At 37.3% G+C, this 24854-nt stretch overlaps 1 protein-coding gene across 12 annotated transcripts in view; it reads right to left on the bottom strand.

Moving 5' to 3' along the window:
* RARB (retinoic acid receptor beta) overlaps positions 1-24854 on the bottom strand; it is a 458555-nt gene that overhangs the window by 83348 nt on the left and 350353 nt on the right. For 8 of the 12 annotated variants that reach the window (XM_039343681.1, XM_039343683.1, XM_039343682.1 and 5 more), the window contains one exon: positions 4164-4312. The exons of 3 other annotated variants lie outside the window; for them this stretch is intronic. In XM_039343681.1, coding sequence (XP_039199615.1) covers positions 4164-4312 — 149 coding nt within the window. Of the gene's footprint in view, positions 1-4163; positions 4313-9058; positions 9075-24854 lie in introns of those variants that run through there. One more of the 12 variants, XM_039343686.1, reaches the window with a different exon arrangement.

Here is a 24854-nt window from a genome sequence, read left to right as displayed (position 1 = left end):
TAAAGCAAGCAAGGGTAGTAACAATAGCAATAGGCTCCTTGGGTGCAATCCGAAAACAACTGGAGCACCACTTGAACACCATTGGCATCGACAAATTTGCTAGTAGTCAATTTCAAAAGGCGGCCTTACTAGGAATTGCTTCCATCCTGCGACGATATCTGTAATACCATCAAACATCCACATCTGCCTATCCCAGGTCCTGGATAAGGACTAGATAGGTAGACAAAATGCCAAATCCAGTCTGAACATCTGGCTGACTGTGCGATGATCCATAATAATAATAATAATATTGGAAGGAATCTTGGAGATCTTCTAGTCCAACACCCTGATCAGGCAGGAAAACCTATACATTTCAGACAAATGGTTGTCCAGTCTCTTCTTTAAAACGTCCAGTGTTGGAGCATTCACAACTTCTGGAGGCAAGATATCCCACTGATTAATTGTTCTAACTGTCAGGAAATTTCTCTCTAGTTCTAGGTTGCTTCTCTCTTTGATTAGTTTCCATCCATTGCTTCTTGTCCTACCTTCAGGTGCTTTGGAGAATAGTTTGACTCCCTCTTCTTTGTGGCAACCTCTGAGATATTGGAACACTGCTATCAGGTCATCCCTAGTCTTTCTCCTCATTAAACTAGACATACCCAATTCCAGCAACTATTCTGTATATGTTTTAGTTTCCAGCCCCTAGCCATCTTTGTTGCTCTTCTCTGTTCTCTTTCTAGAATCTCAACATCTTTTTTACACTGTGGTGATCAAAACTGGATGCAGTATTCCAAGAGTGGCCTTACCAAGGTGTTATAAAGTGGTATTAACACTTCACATGATCTTGATTCTATCCCTCTGTTAATGCAGCCTAGCACTGTGTTCGCTTTTTTGGCAGCTGCAGCACACAGCTGGCTCATATTTAAGTGATTGTCCACTAGGACTCCGAGATCCCTCTCACAGTTACTACTATTGAGCAAGGTACTCCCTGTACAATACCTGTACATTTGTTTTTTCTTGCCTAAATGTAGAACCTTATGTTTTTCACCACTGAATTTCATTTTGTTAGATAGCGCCCAATGTTCAAGTCTGTCAAGATCCTTCTGTATCTTAAGCCTATCTTCTGGAGCATTAGCTATTCCTCCCAGCTTGGTATTGTCTACCAAATTTGATGAGTTCTCTACCTAGCCCCTCATCCAAATCATTGATGAAAATATTGAAGAGCACTGGGCCCAGAACAGAGCCCTGGGGCCTGTGTAATTTTCAAAATATTTTTGAGCCACTAAATCACTTAGGCTGCATTGTGATATTTTAAATGGTTCTTTTTCAGCTGCCACAATACTTCAAGTTATGAATTTATTCATGTGTCCTGCCAAATGCTGTCTATTGCACAAAATAAAGACCCAATGGAGCCTCTGAGTCTATATCATTTCAACATCACTGGATCTGCAGCAATTTAACTAATTGTGTCACTGAAGTGATTTGCCATAACAAGCAGGATGGAAGTACAATATAGACCATGGGTCAGCAACCCGCGGCTCCAGAGACGCATGCAGCTCTTTCAGCCGTCTCCTGCGACTCCCAGCCATGTGCAGTGTCAAAAAAAAATAGGACTAAAAAAGTTGAACCAATCAATTCAAACTTCTCACAAAAGAAGTTTGAATTGATTGGTTCAACTTTTTTGGTTTGTGGGACGCTGTTCGCCATGGGCTCGACATAGACGGGAGGGGGGGAGAATGACAGTTCCCGAGGGAGACAGCCCTTTAGCAAGAAGCCGGCGGTCCGAGTGGAGCAGCACGGAAGACCTACTGGTTGGTGTGGGAGGCTCCAGCGTTGCAGGTGAACAAGGCCTGGAGTCCGCAGCCCAGTTCCACACTCCGATGACCAGCTGGACCGGCTTTCACTGCTTCTTTGCAAATGAACGCAAAAGGTTTTGGGGTTTTGATCGCCGCTTAGTTCGTGCTGCCCAGTGTCTGCCTGCCTGCCTGCCTGCTTGCAGGCCTCTGTGCTCCTTCCCCGAAGCATGCAATTGCTCAGAGCCCATCCCAAAAGGTGCTGGTTCCCTGGCAGGAGCCGAGTTTGCAAGCCTCGTTGGCAAGTCAGGAAAACAAGGTCTGGAGGATTCCCTCCTGTTGCAAAGCTGCAGTGCCTGGTCCTGGGCTGATGGGGGAGGGGGTGGGGGGTATCCTTTTTCCCCGGCTGCAGGAGAAGGGGAGGTGCAGGCTGTCCACCTGGGCGGGCAGGTGAGTAAAACCCCGAAAGCAGGAGGGAACCCTCCGGACCTTCGGTTTTCTTGGCTTGCCAACGAGGCTTGCAAACTCAGCTCCTGCCAGGGAAGCTCCTTTCTCGAAGCATGCAATTGCTCAGAGCCCGTCCGAAAAGGGAAAACCAAAGGTCTGGAGGATTCCCTTCTCCTGTGGCCGGGGAAATAGGGCTGGCCCCGAGCCTGTCCTGGAGGACTTTTTAAGCCCCGGATACCCCCACCCCCTCCTTCAGCCCAGGACCAGGCACTGCAGCTCCGCATCAGGAGGGAACCCTCCGGACCGTCGGTTTTTCTGGCTTGCAAACTCGGCTCCTGCCAGGGAAGCTCCTATCCCAAAGCATGCAATTGCTCAGAGCCCGGACCAAAAGGTGCTGCTTCCCTGGCAGGAGCCGAGTTTGCAAGTCTCTATTGAGGCAGAATTCAAATCACAGGCATTGAGGAGTTTTAAATATTCACACCAAGAAATCAGACTCCATGAAATCAGCGAGACTTCCCCCGCGTGGTATGCATAACATTGCCCCTCAACCCTGACTGAAGCCACTGAGCAAATGAGGGATTCTGTCATTTGCAACATTACAAGCCGATGCTGGAGCTTCAAGTCAGTTGCTCCCGTTTAACCCACACATAACTGCTGCCCAGGATCAGCTCCTTAAGAAGCTGAGAATTCCCATAAAAGTCAGTTAAATTTAAAATATTTAAAACCGTTAACGAAGCCCCCCAAGCATTCTACGGGTGGAAAGATCCCTCGCGCTCGGCTGTTAACCGGCTCTTTTGTGGGAGGGGTCGCGCAGGGACCGTTGATTGGGTGAAACGAGCGGGGGCGATTCCATGGGAGAGAAGAGGCGGGGCATTATCTCCACGGTTACGGGGGAACACAAATCACAGTGGAGCTTTCATCTCATTGCCAAAGTGAAGCGGCGAAACCCCGTTTGGTCTCATCCTACAGTAAGTCTTCCTGGGCGGGCCTTTATCCATGTTCTGCACTGGCAATACCCGTGAAAATGATTTCATCGAAATCATTTGTGCCACCCCTCGCGTCTTAGTCAAGATTGTCAAGAGGGGATGAAGTACCACTCTGTGATGTTGGGGAGGGAAGTGTCATTCATTTACCATATTTTTACCTCGCTTTTTGGTCAGTGCACTCAATTCAGAATCAAGCCCCGTTACGTGTGCGCGCATGCGCACATTCTGCAGCTCCCAGGTTTTTTTTTTTTTGTGAGGGAAACGGGTCCAAGTGGCTCTTTCACCGTTTTGGGCTGCCGACCCCTGATATAGACCCTTAAAGAATAGAGAAAAGCTATACCAAATTTGATTACTAACAATAAGGATTTCAATTATGAAGAATATATTCTTTAAAGTCTGTTGTTAACTATATAATGTAAAAGATAAAAGATAAAAACATAATTGTCAAATATTCTATAGGAATCTATCTATACTCAAGGCCCATTTGCTCCAAGTTTCTTTTTGCTACCTATTTACAATCTTCTCTGTGGTCACAGTTTTGTTAGTTGTCATACCTGGCATAAATATAGTGTTCCAACTACCGTATATGCCGGCGTATTAGGCGACCCGGCGTATAAGACGACCCCCGTCTTTATAGCCGGGCTGCATTCCTAGAACGTCGTCTTATACACCGGAAACTACCAGTATTTCCGGCGTATAAGATGACTCGGCGTATAAGACGACCCCCATCTTTGGCGCCGATTTCAGCGCTCGCGGAAGTCGTCTTATACGCCGGCATTTACGGTACTATCTATCTATCCATCTATCTATCTATCTATCTATTCATATTCCTCTGTCTCCACTCCCTTGCATTGCCTCAGTATGAATGTGTATTTTGAGTGTAATCCTATTATTAAGCCTTTGTCACTATGGAAGGAATGCAAACAGCAACATTTAACTGAGAAGTTTGAAAACTCACCTTGCACCCCTCACAAGCACTAACACCATAGTGATATCCAGAAGATTTGTCCTGACAAACAAAACAGGGCTTGTAAACACGAGGGGGAGGAAGCGGGGAAGGTGGGCTGGGAACAAGCTCCTCAGAACTGGTGCTCTGAGTTTCAATTGCTAAAAGGAGAAAGAGAGAGAGAGAGAGAAAGAGAATTTTAATGCATTTAGCTATTGGCACTGCTGTGGTACAATAGTTACAGCAGAGACAAGTTAAGACTTTCATTAGCTGCCTGTCGTTTTCCCAAGTTTTCAAAATTCACATTATAAATTCAGAGTATACCTGAAGTTTTTACTTTCATTTTTTAGATACGCTGACATTTAAAGCACTATAACCAACATCCCATCCACCACCACCCCATATACATATGTAGATAATATCATTCAATCAATGTAATCCCAGACTACCTCAAACTGATCAAGAAATGAACCCACATTGATCCAATCCATTCAGGGATATCCACACTGTAAAAAACAGCCAAAATGGTCCATCTGATGATGCATCAAAGCTTTTTCTTTTTTAATGTCTATCATACGATCATTTAATTTTCATTTAATCACATACTGAGGACACCCTGCACCAACTCTGCGAAGAATCTGAGTGAACAATATTTTTTCATATACAAAAGTTAAATACAATAATTTGCTTTGTTTCTTCCTCCATCTTAATTTGCCAACATTTCTCAGCTAAAATAAAAAAGGAGTATAAAACTATTGAAAATAATACTAGGAAAAGTAGATACAGTGATATTACAAAATATAGTACATACAGAAGCCATTCTGAATGGCTGCCATTTTGATCATGTGGTAGCACAGCACAATTCTGAACTCTCAGTCTTCTGAAAGGCTATAAACTTGAGGTCTCTGTCGCCTTGTCTTCTCTACTTACCACCAAAAACCTAAATTCTCATGTCTCATTAAGCAAATACATTGAAAGGGAAAAAAGGATTTAGATTACAAAAATTTAGTGATCTGATAGGTTTACTTTAACATCCATTTATCTCAGTTAGGGTGCGACTTGATCATTTTGCTCACCACCTGTTCATGTGGTGGGGGGTGTTTCTGGATAAAGGAGGAATGTGCAGATGTTCAGAAAGTATAATATTTGCAAATTCATCATGCTCTTTCCCAGGCTCTGACAATTTCATTACAGACAGAAAAGAGAGAAATTTCTCTCATGGAAAATGAATTCTCCCTGTGATATGCAGAACTAGGAAAGAGACATCTAATATAAAAAAAAATCCTAATGTTACATATTTCAAGGAAACATCCCCAAAGAAGGAAGAAAATATATTAGTGCTGCATTATGTACATAACCAGTGCTTTTTTTGTAAAAAAAAAAAAAAAAGGTGCCGAAACTCACAGACGTCATACAACCTGCCTTGCCTACCCTACAAGGTTCCATCCAAAAAAGGTGCCAGAATTCCGTTCTGGGCGTTCTGTGACAAAAAAAGTCCTGTATATAACTACCAGTTGGTGGGACATTCTGTTGGTATAAAAAAAATGGTTGGGCTATATTGGCCAACAGCTAAGTTTAACAGAGTTCCCAGTACCTTATAGTATTTTTTCCTCCTAGGAGAATTATCATTTCTGAATTATCATATTGAGCTCTTAGTTGAAAAGCAAGATAAGCAAAACCTCACAGTTGCAAATTATTTTGTATAATTGATTGGCACTATTAAAGATACAGTGTCAACAAGCAGAAGCACCTATCTCACTGTAGTGATATTGGGAAAAAATATATGCAGGGTTAGACTTGTTTTATACTTCAAATGCACAGGAAATTGTAAGTTGGAAATTTCAAGACTGAGAATTAAAAATAACTTGGAATAAAATTGTTGCCAAGGAATCTACCGAACATAGTCATATAATGATCACCACAAGCTGATCTCAATTCAAGGGCCCTACTTTCTTTACATGAACGCTACCCAATAGATTCTCTGTATCTCATGATGTAATTAAATAAAAATTAAAAACAGCCACAGTAATCTAAAACTTCTTAACCAATCCCTATATAGCAGCTGTGTCCAGATAAATAGCATTCCCTGCATTGAAGGCTATTTGGAACAGCACTGTTTAACACATTTGGGAAATGGTCCTAGAAATGGGACAACCTGATCTTGAGGCAGGATGCTCAAAGCAATGAACAGAAAGTCAAAAGAGGGAAATCCCTAGCATACCCTCCCAGCCACAATATATTGTATGGATTGATTCTACCTGGAACAAAGGGGCTTGAAGCTGATAAGGACCCAAGTCTAATGGATTTTTTCGAATAACAACTATTTGGTACCAATACTTTGAACTGGTACCAGAAGCCAACTGGCAGCATTCAACAAAACTGATGGTACTTCAGTATATAGGTTCTTCCTGAGGAAATGCTGAGTCAGCTGCAAACTTCCAAATAGTTTCAGGACAGTTCCATATAAATTGAATTGCAACAAACCAAATAATAAATAAGGGCATGAATTACAAGTGTAGGAGAAACTATAACCCATGCAATATCTGAAGCTGAACAAAACATTTCCTGACTACAGTTTCCAGCTAGTGATCCAACAGGAACTGCAAGTCCAGGAGAATCCCAAGATTGCCTACTTGCTCTTTCAGGGTTTGTAGAATCCCAGCAAGAATTAAACATCCTGAAAGGATATTCCATGAACACCTATTTTATCCCATTGGGATTCATCTTAAGCCTGTTTATATCATTCAGTCCCTTACAATTTCAGGTATGAGTCTAGACCTCCACAGCATCTCCTATTCAACCCAGTATAGGGATATAAAACTTGGTATCATCTGCATATTGATCATTCTTCACCTCATACCAATGAATGATCTCTGCTAAGAAATTAAAGAGTTGGAGAGGCTTGAGTCCAGGGGCACCATATATTAGAATATTCACCGAGATTTCTTTCAACTACTCCAGTATAGAAAAGAACAGAAATACAAAAACAGATTGCCTTCAATAATCATAAATAATTAAATCAGCCATGTATTGTTTTCCCTAAGAGATATCTTCCTTTGTGACTGCTTTCCTGCAATTTAAAGAGAAAAAAAATATATAAATAGACCACTTTTTAAAAAACCTATCAAAAGATACGTTAAAAACCCTATTTATTCTATCCACTCTAGAACATGTTCATTAATTCAAAGATAATATTGCAAAAAAGCACAAGTTCCAAAGCACAGATTACAAATATATAAATACATTAATCAGATCATACCGAAACATCTCATATCCTATCCTATGCCTATCCTATGTCATTCGGAAAATAAAATTATATTTCACAATCCATATTCCAGTAGATTTTATAGTTCTAGTTATTTTAATTTATTTTAGATATGAGGCATCTATTTTTATCTGGTTATTCTGTAATCCTACTTGATAGTAAAAGCAACATGTGAGCCTCTCTGAAGTTATTCTGCCAAATAGGTATCATGTAAATATGAAAGAGAACTATGTATATCTTCTAATATATTTTACCTCTGCATTATACAATGAAATAACCACAAATTAATATAAAACTCTAGCATGAAATAAAACATCTTTAGGAAAAGGTTTCTAGTTCTCTCCTGCACTTAGGAAAATGAGAAAGCCTTTGAATTAGTGGGAGAAAAGAGGAAGGACATGATCACAAAAGTTCAGAATAATCTTCTAGAGGAAAAAAAAAAAAACAGCTTACTGATTCAGATATTCCAAAAGAAACATTTTCCATGTTTCTTAACCTTGGCTCCATATTTCTATTCTTCAAAAATTTTAATTCTTCGAATTGTGAAATGTATCAGTTTTTGTTTCCTACAGTAAAGATGATAACAATTATGTGCAAATTTAATATTATGAGGACCTGAATTGGTAGGGACAGGTTGCAAGTGGATGGAAATGGTACCTAAGGATGAGAAGCTGGCATTATGGACTGTATACAGCATAGCTGTAATTTCACGTCCTTTTCTGTGCTGTTGGGAAAGTTTAGGTTGTTGTTATCTTAGATATAGATAGAGAGGGGAAAAAACTATTGTAGAGCTTATGTTATGGTTTTCATTTGCTTCCTGTCTCAAAATGACAGGAAACTCCACTTCCATTTTTGCAGAAGTAATGCCTATAAACTTCAGAAACCATAAAAATGGAGTTTAAAGGACTTAGGTTGTCCAACTTTGCCTACAATTTTAAGAAACTCCTTAACCTATTATTATGCAGAAAACAGAATAACAGAACTGGAAGGGACCTTGGAGATCTTCTAGTCCAACCTTCATGCTCAAGCAGGGGATCCTATACTATTTCAAACAAATGGCTGTCTATTCTTAAACATCTCCAGTGATGGAGCAACCAGAATTTCTAGAAGCAAGCCCTTCTGCGGGTTAATTCTTCTCACTGTCAGGCAATTTTTCCTTAATTCTAGGTTGGATCTCTCCTTGATTAGTTTCCATCCATGGGTACTTGTCCTGCCTTCAGGTGCTTTGGAGAATAGGTTGATCCCCACTTCTCTTGGACAGCCCCTCAAATATTAGAAGATTGTTATCATGTCATCTCAATCCTTCTCTTCATTAGAACAGTTGTATCCAGTTCCTGCAAGTTTTTATCACGTTTTATCCCTCCAATGACCAAAACTGGATGCAGTATTGCAAGTTTGATCTTATTAAAACAATACAAACTGGTACTAACACTTGATATGATTTTGATGTTATCTCTCTTGATGCATCCTAGCACTGCAGTGGCCCAAAAGCTGGCTCAATTTACGTGGTTGGCCATTGGGATTCCTAGATCTATCTCATAGTTACTGCTATTGAGCTAGGCAAGAAAAAACAATGCACAACCTATTCTATACCTATGTATTTGATTTTTCTTGCCTAAGTGTAAAACCTTACTTTTCTTACCACTGATTTTCATTTTGTTGAATAGGACCCATTGTTCAAGTCTGTCAAGATCCCTCTGGATCTTAAGTCCATCTTCCAAAGTATTGGTTATTTCACTCAGCTAGGTGTTATCTGCAAATGAAGTCATTTATAATTTTTTATGAAATTATTCTTATGAATAATGAGTACAAAACAAATTTTGATACTGAAATAATTGAGGGTAATCCATTTTCACAAACCTATTTCATTTTTAGTTCTCAAGCCATGTGTTCCATCTTCAACAAATTGCTGAATGGGACATGAATGAGAAAGGAGATGGTATCAAAATAAGAGATAGGGATGACTCAACCTTTCTATTTCATTTAATGCTGCACATGGAACTTAGGAGATCAAGCTAGGCAATTTGCTCCACACAAAAGAACTTTCCCTATCTTTAAAATTTCCATACTGTTTTAGCATAATTCTTTATCCTATATGATGACCTATTTGAGCAAATGGATTAGAAACAATCTAGTTTTTGAATTCACAGTGGAAGAGTTTAGTGTGGTGTGAAATAACACTAATTGTGTCCAAAGAACTAATCTAACGAACACAAGCATCAACTTGATAACAAAACAAAAGTAGCAGCATGACTATTTAAATTAATTAATATCTAAGTCCAAATTCAAGCTTTACAATTACACTTCCTTATGAAAGAAAGGTAGGAGTACAATATTTTCTACAGCAGATATGTCAAACACGCGATATCACATGACATCACACAATGTATCGGATCTTTTCCCCCATTGCCATCAATGGGATGGGCGCGGTTTCCTGGTGACGCATCCGGCCCATAGGCCGGCAGTTTGACACCCCTGCTCTACAGTAATTTTTGTTGCTGTTTAAGGTAGGCACAAAGCGTTCTGAGAATCGATTGCAGCAGAGTGTTCTTGCTTAGATCAATAATCTATTAGTCCTTTTAAATTAAAATTAGATTTATCAAATGCCCTTAAGAAGCCTCAAAACATTCTGTTCTCTTTATTTCATTCAAGAATGTTTTTCCCAAAATCTAAAACTTTACTTTTGTTTTGCTCTGAAAGCTATTCAATTTCTGTATTGCTCTCAAAAGCTGTTTTTGTGATAGTGGTAGGAGCCACAGATATGTATGTATAAATAAATAAATTTCCCAAATAACATTCCAATGCCCTCCAATCAGAGTGTTCAAACTGCTGACATCATTAAACAAAAACAGAACTAGCTGTAACTGTAAGTACAGTTTTCAAATTGATTAAGATTCAAAAAAACATCCACTCAAGAAATCTATGTGATCCATAAACTATGGGTACAATTAGCTGCTATTTAATTTTACCTACTGCAGGAAAATAGGAACTCATAGCACTTGTTTGAAGAATTACTGAACTGAAGATTTCATATATATATCTACCTCTACTTCTGAAAGAAAATGTCCAAATATTGTCATTACATAATAGACTGCCGTGATATATATCAGTGTATGGAAATATGTAATGATATAATCACTACAACCTAGCTCTCTCTTTAAAGTCAGCTAGCTTTTCTTATAGATTGCATATGGGTTAACTCATTCCTGCCAATCTTTATTAACACAGCCTGCCCTGCACTGGATTGTAGATGCTTTGTAATGCTACTGTACCTACAAACACATATAAATAAATGAAAAGTTCCATGTCTGTTTTTTTTATATCTCTTTGGTTTTACTTATAAAATAAAACAAATATTGTTTGCTAGTATTCTACCAACTTCTGTTGTTGAGCATCACAAGTGGCTTTTTTCTGCCCAGATCATGTGGTCAGTAAAATTAGGATCCCTTACATATTATGTTTAAGATACACTTAACCAGGATGATCACTACTGTGCATAATTTTGGTGGGATTTTTTTCTTCTCAGCCGATTTCCTTCTTAGCTGTTTCACTCTCAGCTGTTTCATTTTTTTCCAATATTTTATTAATTTTTTATAGTAACAAATTCTTAATATTTTATCAGCAACATATTGTCTGGGTTTAAATATTTAGCTTACTAATACATGTTAAACTCCTTTCTCTCTACCTTGTTTTTCTAGCCATTGATAAAATGTATTTCATGTTCTAAAACAGGCATGTCAAACTCGCAACATCCCGTGACGTCGCACAATGTATCGGGCCGATTTTGCCATTGCCGGCAATGGGGTGGGCGCGGCTTCCATGTGACGCATCCAGCCCATGGGCCGGCAGTTTAACACCCCTGTTCTAAAGTATTCTGAATCTTCTTTTTCTTTCATTTTCAGTGTCCATTTCTGCAGTCTAAAATTTTCTAATTATTTCTTCCTCTGCTGGTAATTCTTCATCTTTCCAATGTTGAGCAAATAGAATTCTTGCTGCAGTTAACACATGTAACATTAAGTATAAACATTCCTTCTCATAATTTCCTACAATTATACCTAACAAAAATAATTTTGGTTTATGTGGGTTTTTTTTAGTCATTTTCTCTAACCATGTATGTATTCTTGACCAAAATATTTTGGCTTTAGGGCATGTCCACCAAAGATAATAATATGTGTATGGTTTTTCTCTATATTTCCAACAATTACTAGACATATTTTTAAACATTTTCGTTAATCTCACAGGTGTTAAGTGCCATCTGTAAAACATTTTATATAGGTAATAGTAGTAAAGTTGGAAGGGACCTTGGAGGTCATCTAGTCCAATCTCCTGCTCAGGCAGGAAACCCTACACCATTTCGGACAAATGGCTGTCCAGTCTCTTCTTAAAAACTTCCAGTGTTGGAGCATTTACTGCTTGTGGAGGCAGGCTATTCCATTGATTAATTGTTCTCACTGCCAGGAAGTTTCTCCTTAGTTCTAGGTTGCTTCTCTCCTTGATTAGTTTCCACCCGTTGCTTCTTGTCCTGCCTTCAGGTGCTTTGGAAAATAGCTTAATTCCCTCTTCTTTATGGCAGCCCCTGAGATAGTGGAATACTGCTATCATGTCCCCCCTTGTCCTTCTCTTCGTTAAACTAGACATACCCAATTCTAGCTACCGTTCCTTATATGTTTTAGCCTCCAGTCCCCTAATCATCTTTGTTGCTCTTCTCTGTACTCTTTCTAGAATCTCAACATCTTTTTTACATCGTGGTGACCAAAACTGGATGCAGTATTCCAAGTGTGGCCTTACCAAGGCATTGAAGAGAGGTATTAATACCATGGTACCAGTGGTATTTCTTTGTAAGCCACCGCTTTTATTTTAGAATTTCTTTCTCAAAGACTTTGCCAATTTTCTAATTCTATGTTATGCTGAAAGATTTTTGCCCATATTATCATTTAATTTGTTCCTCTTCCATCTTTAAACTTAACATATACTTATACAGTTTCTTAATCAATTTTTCAACTGATGGCAATAATATCTGATCAAATTCTGTCTGTTCTTTGTAAAATCCAAATGTTTTAACGTCTTTTTCATATCTCGTTTGAATTTGCAGGTGAAGCCATCATGATAGATCAATGCCCTGTTCTTCCAGTTCTTGTCTGGTTTTTAGTTTCCCTTCAGTATTCAAAATGTCTTTATAAGTCACAATTTTCTCATAGTTGATTAAATTTGGGTGAACAAACGCTTCCATTGTTGAAAGCTATCCAGGTATTTTCATATAAATTTTCGCTTTTACTTTTTCTCTTTCTAGAAGCAGTGTGTTTCTTATATAGTGGTTTTGAAAGTATCTATGTATTTTATTCTTCCCATACCACAAAAAGGCACGCCATCCAAATTGTAGGTCATTTCCCTCTAGGTATAGTAATCTTTTATGTCTAAGAGTTATCCATTCTTTTAACCAAGTTAATACAGATGCTTGATAATATAAGGCCCAATCTGGCAGCCCAAATCCTCCATTTTCTTTCGCTTCTTATAACATTTTCAATCTAATTCTAGCTTTTTTTCCCTTGCCATATAAATTTCAAAATCAATGTATTTAATTCATTAAAAATAATCTCCAATTTTATAGGTATTGTTTGAAATAAAAAGAGTAGTTTTGGTAAAATATTCATCTTCACTGTTGCTATTCTCCCCAGCATTGAAAGTAGATTTTTTCATTTTTCCAAGTCTAATTTTATTTGTTTTAGTAATTTTATGTAGTTATCTTCTTTTGTCGTTGCACATCTTGCTGTCAAATATATCCCCAAGTATTTGACTTTCTTAACTATTTGAAGGTCTGTTTTTTCTGAAGTTAATTTTTTGTTTATCTGTAATGTTTTTAGTTATCACTTTGGTCTTTTCTCTATTTATTTTCAGTCCTGCCACTTCTCCAAATTCTTCTATCTTTTTCATAAGCTTGAGACTTGTCTCAAGCGGTTCTTCTAATACAAAGACCAAGTCATCTGCGAATGCTTGTAGTTTATATTTTTCATCTTTTATCTCCAATCCTTTAAATTCTGAGTCTTACTTAATATCTCTATTCAGTATTTCTAGTGTTAATATAAATAATAATGGGATAATGGACATTCTCGTCTTGTGCCTTTTTTGGTATTAAAGTTTTCTGTAAAGTCTCCATTTATGATTACTTTAGCTGTTTGTCTATGATAAATTGTTTTAATTATATTTGTAAAGTTTTTGCCCAAATCCATTTCATTTAATTGTTGAATCATAAATTGCCAATTTACATTATCAAAAGCCTTCTGTGCATCTAAGAATATTAGCACCATCTGCTTCCCTGGATGCATTTCATAATGTTCTAAAATATCTAAGATCATTCTTACGTTATTTTTTATTTATCTCTTAGGTAAAAATCCATTTTGGTCTATATGTATAAATTCAATCAAGAATTTCTTTAATCTTGCTGCTATTATTGAAGCAAAAATTTTATAGTCCATATTTAATAGAGATATTGGTCTACAATTCTTTATCTGCGTCAAATCTGAATCTTCTTTAGGTATTAAAGTAATGTTGGCTTCTATCCACATTTTTGATATTTTAGCCTCCAAAGGTACTTCATTATACAGTTCTTTCATTAGTGGGCTTAATGTATCTTGTAGACATTTATAAAACTCTGCAGATAACCCATCTAGACCAGAGTCTTGTCATTTTTTGCCTTTTATTGCCTCTATTATTTCCTCATTGATATTTTTTCATTTAGCATATTTTATATGTTCTCTGGAATTTTTTATAACTCAGCTTTTTTATATATTGATTTATTTTTTCTTGAGAAGTTTCTTATGTGTCATAAAGTCTTTATTTTTTTATTATGTCATTTTGAAACTATAAATCATCTTTTGAATCTTGCACTTTATTTATCATTTTTTTATTTGTTTTTTTCAATTTATATGCTAACTACCTAGCTGGTTTCTTAACGTTTTCAAAGAAATTTTGTTTTGCCCTTTTAATTTGTTGGGCCATTTTTTCCAGCCTCAGTTAAGTTTGATTTCTTCCTGCTGGGGGCCCGAAAAGGCTTGAAGTCGCCCCCTAAAGATGACAGATCATGAGGGGACCCTTGTAGATCGCGGGGGAGACAGCAATCAACCCGCTTGATCCAAGGAAGCCCTCAGAACCAACAAAAAACTGGAAAAACCAGGAAAAAAACTGGCCGCATCCATGCTGTCAGTCAGAAGCTGTTGTCTGCCGGAGGGAAAAGCATTTAACAACTGTGAGCAACATGTTTGATCTGGGTGAGACTATTTTCCTTCCTCTACAACTGTAAAACCTGTTCTTGGAAAAAAAAGTGACCCAAAAGCAAAAAACTCCCAGAACTAAAGGGAGGGGGCAGGTTTCTTTTTTACCCCCTCTCCCAGAATAAAAGCAGCAGTTTAAGCCTTCTTGGGGGAAAACAGAGAAGACTATGAAATTACGTTGGATATAATACAGAGACAGAGAGAAAAAAGAAAAGTTTGGGGAGTTATAATACTTTTAACCTTTTTTTTAACCTTTCCTGGAGAGTATCATAGCAAAGTTGTTTTTTTTTAAAAAAAATCCTGACTGGAAGTGGACACCTAACAATATCTAGTGGTAAAAGAAAAGAATTACACCAAATTTTGTTTATATGCTTTGTCTATATATTTTGTCTGGAATGAGGGAACTTGGCCCAGATACAGATTACAGACTGAATCCTTTGATGTCCCTGAACTTTATAACCTTGTAGATTGCAGCTGGAAAAAGAAAAAAAAATCTTGAATTACAACTAAAATTACAAACTATTTTAAAGCCATCTGGCTTCTTTGGATTACAAATACTGTAGTTCCACAAACCACTCAGAGACAAAGTGAATGGTAAGGAATTACCAACAGTAAGACATTTTGGATTATAACTTTGGCAGATTGGCAACTCTGGACTTTGGCACAATTTTTTTTTCTTCCTGTTGCTTGGGGAGCCTGTAAACTCTTTATATTAGAACTATTTATGGACAATAGAAATATAAATATTGGTGACTTCCCTTGAAGAAGGCCCTAGTGGACTCTCAACTTTGAATAGTAGGACCTTGTGGATTATAAATTTGGACTGAGCGATACATTTGGAGTTTGGACAATTGTTCCAAAAGTGACTCTTATAAATAGAAGTGGATTACATTTTTTCCCCTTTATATCTTGATCTCCCTTTTTTTCTCATGGAGCCCACTGGATTACAGAGACTAGATAAGAACTATAAGAGTTATGTAAAAGATACATTGTGATATTGAGTATAAGATTAATGGTTTGGTTTAAGGCGGGCATTGGAGAAAAGTATTAGAGCTGATAAAAGTTTTTGGGGGGTGGAAACAAAATGAGTGTTCTGAATTTAACTAAAACTGGTAAGAAAACATCGTCTTTGCAAGCCCTGTGAATCAGAGATCAATAGAATCAATGCTTCAACAAGAAAAATCTTGTTGCATAACCTTCAGAAGGAGATGCAAGTGACACTACAAGCAATCCAAGAAGCAATTTCCTTGCACAAAGAAGATACAAGGAAAAATCATGAGGTGAAAAAAGATAATTTTGATAAAATGAATCAAGAAATTCATAATATAAGCTCTCAAGTAGAAAGCTTTAGACAGATGGTTACAAAAAATGAACAAAGAATTCAGAAAATAGAAGACAAGTCAGTAGAGACTGATCAAAAGATAGAAGAATTAAAAGATGAAATCCAGAGGCTGATGCAGGCAAATAGAGATTCGATGGCAGTTTTGGAAATGGAAAAGGGAATCTTCCTTTTTAAGATTTCAAAACATAAGGAAGGATAAAGAACTTGATGACAGAGCTATTGGCTGAAGCACTGAAAACTAGGAAACAGGAAATGGAAGGAGAGATACATCAGATATTTTGAGTCAATTAAAGCTATGCGAAGAGAAACAAAGTCCCCAGAGAAGTACACGTCAGATTTGTCAAAAGATTTATAAGAGATGAGATGTTGAGAAGAGCGAGAAATGATCCTCTGCATTATAAAGAAAAGCAAATTGTAGTGTTGAAGCAGATGCCCAGGAGAATAAGAAATTCACGAAGAGAATATCAATTCCTGACCAGAAAATTAATTGAAAAAGGAGTAAATTTTATATGGCTAGTTCTGGAAGAGATTTTAATTAATTGGGACATAAAAAGATACAGATTGGATGCTATGGTTAAGGCAATGGAATTTTATGAGAGATGCAAAGCATTCTTGAAAGGGGATTCCTTCTTATATAAATTTCTCAGGTCTAGAATGTAACATGTATCCTAATATAGGGTAATATTGTTTTCTTTGAGCAATTCCATTGCTACACAACTATCAAAAGCAATGCTTTTTTCCTCTGTTAATTTTAATTTCTTTTTTCCAATTTCCAGTTGGGTTCAGTGTTTCCTTTATCAGCTGAGGCAGGCATACAAATATACCTCTAATGTATGTATTTTGGCATCCAACTTTGCTTACAATTTTGTTTCAACAATTTGTCTGACTCTTGATATTCTTGCATTCTATTTTTCCTCGGAGAGCAGTATTACGAAATGCTAAAATGTATGAATTTAATTTGGGAATACTGGATCGAGACTGTGAAATTAACTACCTACTCAAAATGAACTGTTTATCCAATCTAATTATTGAATTATTTATTCCTTACTCAACAAATTTCAGAAATTGTAGTCCACCAGTAAATTAGTGCATAACATGTTTAAATGTAACTAAAAAGTTGGAGTCAGAATACTAGCATATTGTGTAACACTGGGAACATTGTCTTATTCAAGATTCTAGCATACGGGGGTCAAATTCAATCACGTCACGTGATGTATTGTGAAGTTTTTTGCTTTTATGGAGTCAGAATGGGTGTGACCTGCATGTGATGGATATGGCCTGTGGGCCGCCAATTTGACATCCTGCTCTAGCATAACTAATGGATTGATTGGGTATCTTTAAAAGGTTACCTTTTCAATTCCAGTTTTCTGTTTCTAAAATAGGTCTAATTGTCTACTTATTTATGGTGAGGGGAAAAAGAAGTAAGAACTGCCAAGCAGGTTGCATTGTTAAAGCGTTTGATAAGTATATGAAATTATTATAATGTGTGCTAATTATAATTAATTCAATTATTATCACATAGACAAGAAGTTCCTGATGACAGGTATGGTTATCAAAGAAAGGTGCTGTTGTATAGAAACCAAGTAGTTGCTATGGTCTGAACAAAGCAGAAAGAGGAATAACAGAATAACAAAGTTGGAAGGTATCTTGAAAGCCTTTAGTCCAATCCCCCTGCTTAAGCAGCTAACCCTATACTATTTCAGACAAATGGTTGTCGAATATCTTTTTAACTGTTGGAGAACCACAACTTCTGACGAGTCATTCCACTGATTAATTGCTCTAACTATTAGGAAATTTCTCTTTAATTCTAGCTTGGTTCTTTCCTTGATTAGTTTTTATCCATTAATTCTAGTGCAGCCTTCTGGTGCTTTGGAGCAGAGGTACCCAACCTTTTGGGCACCAGGGACCAGTTACATGTAGAGAGGTTTTTCCGCAGACCAGAAGGGGCATGGTTTTGTATGCTGCCTGCATCCTGTGGATGGGGCTTTCCTGGTTTGTGCAGACCTATTGCTTGCATGCCACAGCCCAGTACTGGTCCACAAACTGGGTTCGGGACCCTTGCTTTGGAGAACAGATTGACTCCCTTTTCCTTGTGGCAGCCCCTTAGATATTGGAGCTTTGCTATCATGTCACCCCTATCCTTCTTTTCATTAAATTAGACATACCTAATTCCTACAGCCATTCTTCATATGTTTTAACCTCCAGTTCCTTAATCATCTTTTCCCTGAACTCTTTCTAGAGTGTCAAAATCTTTTTTTAGAACGTAGACACAAACTGGATGCAATATTCCAAGTATGGTCTTACCAAGGCATTATAAAGTGGTACTAGCACTTCACATGATCTTGATTTTATCCCTCTGTTAATTCAGCCTAGAACTGTGTCGACATTTTTGGCAGTGGCAGCACACTGCTGGTTCATATTTAACTGATTGTCTACTCCAAGATCCTCTTGCAGTTACTACTATTGACCCAGGTTCCATCTATTCTGTACATGTGCATTTGGTTTTTCTTGTTTAAATGTAGAATCTTATTTTTCTCACCACTGACTTTCACTTTGTTAGATAGGGCCCAATGTTTAAGTCTCTCACAATCCTTCTGTATCTTGAGCCTATCTTCTGGAGTGTTGACTATTCCTGCCAGGTTGGTGTCATCTGCAAATTTGATGAATTCCTTCCTGTATCCCCTCATTTAAATCATTTATGAAGATATTGAAGAGTACTGGCCTAAGACAGAGTCTTATGGTACCCCGCTGCATTCCTTCCATGTAGACTACATTAAGGACTACATGTTGCGTGCAGTTAGTCAGCCAGTTTTGAATCTATCTGGTGGTGAGGCTGTCTAACCCACATTTTTCTATTTTATCAAGTAGTAGATTGCAGTCAACTTTATCCATAGCATTTTATTGATCTATTAATTTTGTCACATTGTCAAGAGTGCAATAAGATTTTTCTTGCATGATGAATCCATGTTATGACTTTTCTTGCCTCTAGGTGTTCACAAATTCATTGCCTGATTATCTTTTCCAGAGTCTTCCAAAGTATTGATGTCAATAGGTCTATAGTTTTTTTCCCTATTTTTGAAGATAAAAACTACAGTGCAGTAACCCTTTTCCACTCATCTGGTAGTTACCTAGTGCCCCAGGATTTTTGAAAGATATGGTTCAGTGGTTCTGAGATCATGTCTGCCAGTTCCTTCGGAACCTTGGGTGTAATCCATTAGTGATTTGAATTCATGTAGAGTGGACAGATCAGAGTTTCCCAACCTTTCCCGGTTAGCAGCCCAGAGGTAGGAGAGGGGAAAGAGGGATGACTTTGTGGGAGGGGTAGGCACATGTATGCATGCACTTGCACAACCATGCATTGCTTATGCGAGTAGAGTTGAGAGCACCTGTGATGCTTGAGTGAATGAGGCCCTGAGTGCCCACGACACTTAAGCGAGTGAGGCCCAAGCACCAGCTACGTTCGCACAAGTGGAGCTATGAGCACCTGCTATGCTCGCCTGAATGGGGACATGAGTGCCTGTGACCCAAGTGCAAGTGAGGCCCTGAGTGCTCACAATGCTCATAGAAGTGGGGCCGTGAGTGCTCGCAAAGCTTGTGTGAGGCTGAGCATATGCGCATAGCAGCCATCCATTCATGCAGGCCAGTTGTGAATAGGCCATGGACCAGTAGTGAGCTGCGGCCCACAGGTTGGGAATCCTGGAATAGATGGTCTCTTACCATTTTCTTGCTTATTTTGACTTGCATTCTTAAATCTATATTTTACTTATTTATAAGCATATGAGCAACCAATTATTTATATATGTATATGTATACATGTAAAGAAAATAGAAAAAGCAAGAATTTGTAGAACTCTCTTAAATTGTTATTGTAAATAACATTCATAGTGCAATAATTATTTTAAAGTCTTTCCTCACTAAGAGCTATATTTAGACAAGTTTATATCACCTTTTTTGCTTTTAATAATTGATAATTATTTTTTTAAATTTTTTTTTTAAAAAAACTAGCTCGAGGAGATGAGATTTTTAAGGAAGTGAATTGTGCTTTACAGGGGATAATTTCATGGTAGTGAATATATTTTGGCAAATTGAAGGACTTTAATATTGCGGCTGATTAAAAACAGGACAAACATTTATGGAATCTCTTTCATTTCTACTACAAATGCACAATAGTACAAGCAGAAATTTAATGCACTCCTTTCAGACAGCTGAACTTTCAAAGAATCAGTAGTTGTAAAGCAAATGGTATTTCCTGGAGAGCCCCTAGGGAAGTGGGAACACTAAGTCCTGAATCTTTCCAGAGAGAAGCAATTTGAGTTAATTAGGATGAATGGAATTGGATTTGGTCAAAACATTCTATTAACCCTAATTTCTATTGCACCAGAGAGAGGATCAGAATATGTGTACATCCACACATGCATCTGCATGCGTGAATACATCGCAAAAAAATGAAAAGCACACATCTCACATACTTTAGAAAGTCAAAAGGAAACACCAAAGTTCAACCAAAGTACAAGTAATTAGAACCAGATTCTTTGCTGCTGATATGTGTACTTCATTGTAGAAGTCATTTATAAGCTTCCAAACTCTTTTTTGTAAGGTAATTTTCATGTCTAGTCTTGGACAAAAAAAAATATCTGCTTTTAATTATCTTCCAGTGAAAGAGAAGATGAAATATCCCTATTCTGGAAAAGAGGCCTTTGCTTGTTTTCTATTTTTCTTTTCATGCATTGTTTAAAGATATACCTTATGATTCAAAACAATATGTATTTTTTATCATTACACACTTTAAAAAGGCATTATTTTGGATACATGTTCCAGAAGAAAATGTAATGACAGGAAAATAGATGAAGAAATAGTGAGAGCAGGAATAAAATAAATGTGATCACAGAGGATTGTCAGACTAGACCTGGTAACCCGGCCATGACCCTGCACTCAGACTATACTGTACATGACCAGGTCACAGAAGGTTCTGGCTGAGTCCTCTTGCTGGCTTAGGATGGCTCCCTGCTATTCTTGACACATACTTTAGAACAGGTGCAGTTCACTGAGGACAGCAAAAAAACCAAACAAACAAACTGGCATGATGAAGACTAATTTTTTTCAAGCTTTTTTTTTTGCCCTTTCCAGACAATACGGCAAAAAAGAACCTTAAAGATATATACTTTTATTTCAGTATCTTTTTACAGCTACATTTCCAAACCGGTGGTCACCTAGGTCTGCAGGAACTGTAACTCATACTCATCCCAACACATCTGGGAAGCATTAGGCCAGGAAAGGCAGTAAAAGGGTTCAACACAGGAAAATACTTAGAAAACTATAAGTTAATCAAATATATTCTGTATGCCTTACCATGAATTCTTCAGTTTAGTATCTTCCAGATATAGATATGCTAAATAGCAACTACTTCTATCAACCAACATGATCACTGCTATAAAATAAATCACAGAAAAGCTTTTGCAATGTTTTAAAGACTCATGAAAAACAACTGCTGCACCAGAGTGAATTATCATATTATCTTTATTTTTTTTAATTCACTCCTCATTTATATCCCAATTCAATTTAAATGTCCGAAACCTAAATAAGAAAATTTGCAGTGATAAGAGTTTCAACTGGGGAATAACTGTCTAGCCAGGCTTTTTTATTTTCTCAAATATTTCTGTAGTAGTGAGTTTAATATCTTTTATCAGTATTACACTCAGCTTTGTCTTTAAAACAATTATATTGTAAAATAGCTCATTTTAATTTGTGCCCATATTTTTCTGGTATTGATTTAGTAAATGTACACCTCTTTAAAACAGTTAATTGTTGGTTATTTGATAGGATAAAAGAAAAATGAAAAAATCCTCCTTTAGTCTGACTTCATCTATATGTTCAGTTGCAATTACAGGAGCAGTTCTAGAAAGTTAAATACCTACACTGATTTTTCTTTGACTAGCTTCATTGCATCTTTTTCTTCATTTTATGGAAGAAAAAAATATTATCTAATCTTCAAAATCACAGCAATACAACATAGACACAAATCCCCATAAAGACTGTTCTATTTATTGTAGTCTGCAGGTTACAACACATTTTCCATACATCTAACAATATAGCCTATAAAGGTTTATACCACTAAGTAGTTTCCTGTATGAATTTACTGAACTCAAGGGCACTGATAGCCAAAGAGACAAGCAAAGGCTACTTGGTCTTTTAAGTTGCCACATAATCTTTGTTGGCTTTATTGCAAGAAGCCTTCTGGTGTCTATAACAGCTCAGAGATTTCCCACAACATGGTTCCATTTGTAGCATTTGTCAAACTTATATGAACACATTATTAAATATAACAACAACAACAACAACAATTGGAAGGGACCCTGGAAGTCATCTAGTCCAACCCCCTGCTGAGGGAGGAAACACTATACCATTTCAGACAAATGGCTGTCCAGTCTCTTCTTAAAAACATCCAGTGTTGGAGCATTCACCGCTTCTGGTGGCAGGTTGTTCCACTGGTTAATTGTTCTAACTGTTAGGAAGTTTCTCCTTAGTTCTAGGTTGTTTCTCTCCTTGATTAGTTTCCATCTGTTGCTTCTTGTCCTTCCTTCAGGGGCTTTGGAGAATAGCTTGATTCCCTCTTCTTTGTGGCAGCCCGAGATATTGGAACACTGCTATCATGTCCCCCCTCATCCTTCTCTTCATTAAACTAGATATACCCAATTCCAGCAACTGTTCCTTATATGTTTTAGCCTCCAGTCCTCTAATCATCTTTGTTGCTCTTCTCTGTTCTCTTTCTAGAGTCTCAACATCTTTTTTACATCGTGGTGACCATATCTGGATGTAGTATTCCAAGTGTGGCCTTACCAAGGCATTGTAAAGTGGTATTAATACTTTACATGATCTTGATTCTATCCCTCTGTTAATGCAGCCTAATAGTGTGTTGGCTTTTTTGGCAGCTGCAGCACACTGCTGGCTCATATCTAAGTAATTCTCCCCTAGGACTCCAAGATCCCTCTCACAGTTGCTACTATTGAGCAAGGTACCACCTATACTATATCTGTATATATGATTTTTCTTGCCTAAATGTAGAACCTTATATTTTTTACCATTGAATTTCATTTTGTTAGATAGCACCCAGTGTTTGAGTCTGTCCAGATCCTCCTTTATCTTAAGCCTATCTTCTGGAGTGTTGGTTATTCCTGCCAGCTTGGTGTCGTCTGCAAATTTGATGAGTTCCCCATTTATCCCCTTGTCCAAATCGTTGATGAAGATGTTGAAGAGCATTCAGCCTAGAACAGGGCCCTGGGGCACCCCACTACACACTTCCCTCCATGTAGATGCAGTTCCATTGAGGACCACATTCTGATTACAGCCGGTCAGCCAGCTACGAATCCATCTGGTGATGATGCTGTCTAAACCACATTTTTCTATCTTATCAAGTAGTAGGTTGTGGTCTACTTTATCAAATGCCTTACTGAAGTCCAAGTAAATTATATCCACAGCACTCCTCTGGTCCACTAATTTTGTCACTTGGTCAGATTTGTCTGGCATGACCTGTTTTTGACAAACTCATTTTTGCTTTTGGTAATGACTTTCTTTGCCTCTAGGTGTTCACTGATTCGTTGCTTGATTATCTTTTCCAGAACTTTTTCAGATATTGAGGTCAGGCTGATAGGTCTGCAGTTTCCTAGATGTTGGCTTTTAGTAATGACTTTTAACAATGTATCACAATGATAGGACAATTTTCAGGATAATATTTTACTTTTCATATATGATTTAAAAACTCAAATATTTGAAGTCTTTAGGAAGGGATGATTTTGAAAATATTTCTATTACATCATTTTCCCCCAATATAATGTGTTCCAGATATTTGAGACGCTGTATAGGGTCCTCAATTATTGAAGTAGAATCCTCAACCATTATGATAATTGATCTGGCTGGCAGGGAATTTTGAAAGTTATGGTCCAAAACATGTACAGGTAGTCCTTGATTTATAACCACAAATAGGATCGGAATTTCTTTTATTAAGCAAGGTAGAGGTTAACTGAATCATCCCCAACGTTATGAATTTTTTTGCTGAGGTTACTAAGCAAATCAGCACAATTGTTAAGTGAATTTCATGTTTGTTAAGAGAATCTGGCTTTCCTCATTGTTGGCTGGGAAAGTTACAAGTGATGATCACATGACCACAGGACACTGCAGTTATATAAATACATGCCAGTTACCAAGTATCTAAATTTTGATTGTATGATCATGGGAACTCTACTGTTTGTAAGTCAGTTTTTAAAGTACAGTTGTAACTGTGTGACTAAGATAAGAACTACTTGCATCAACTGTTATTAAAAACAAGTGCTTTAATGAGTGATGCTCTTTTCTTCCAAAATAGAAGGACCTTACATCTTATATTGTATAGCTGCATCTGCAAATCTTCTGACTCCATATTTAACTGCACTTTAACTCTTATGAATTGTAATACAATATATGACACTTTTAAATGGCAAATTATTGTTTGAAATATGTTTCAGGATACATCCTAAACTTTTTTTTTAAATGTAATGGTACTATGCTCTCCATTACCTATTAGAAAACTCTGCAACTCTGAATGATAGTTTCTTTCCTAATGCTTTTCTTCTGGAAATGGCTATGTTCCAATTGTGATACTAAAACATTAACTATTGGGATCATGTATTATAGCCTCTACAGTTAATGTGAATATTGACCCTGACCCTGTGATTGGAGTGTATGTTTTGATAATTCTGACCTATATCATTGTCTGTAGTCAGAAGATAAAGTCAGTGTGCCTTATCACCCTACTGACATACTGACAATGAGAGCTTTCCATAATAAAGTTGCATA

This window comes from Crotalus tigris, unplaced genomic scaffold (genome assembly GCF_016545835.1).
Source record: "Crotalus tigris isolate CLP2741 ecotype Arizona unplaced genomic scaffold, ASM1654583v1 scf7180000017871.4482833, whole genome shotgun sequence".
In the NCBI taxonomy this organism is placed as follows: Eukaryota; Metazoa; Chordata; class Lepidosauria; order Squamata; family Viperidae; genus Crotalus; species Crotalus tigris.
The sequence above is the reverse complement of the archived record's forward strand: the minus strand, read 5'-3'. Positions and strand labels throughout refer to the sequence as shown.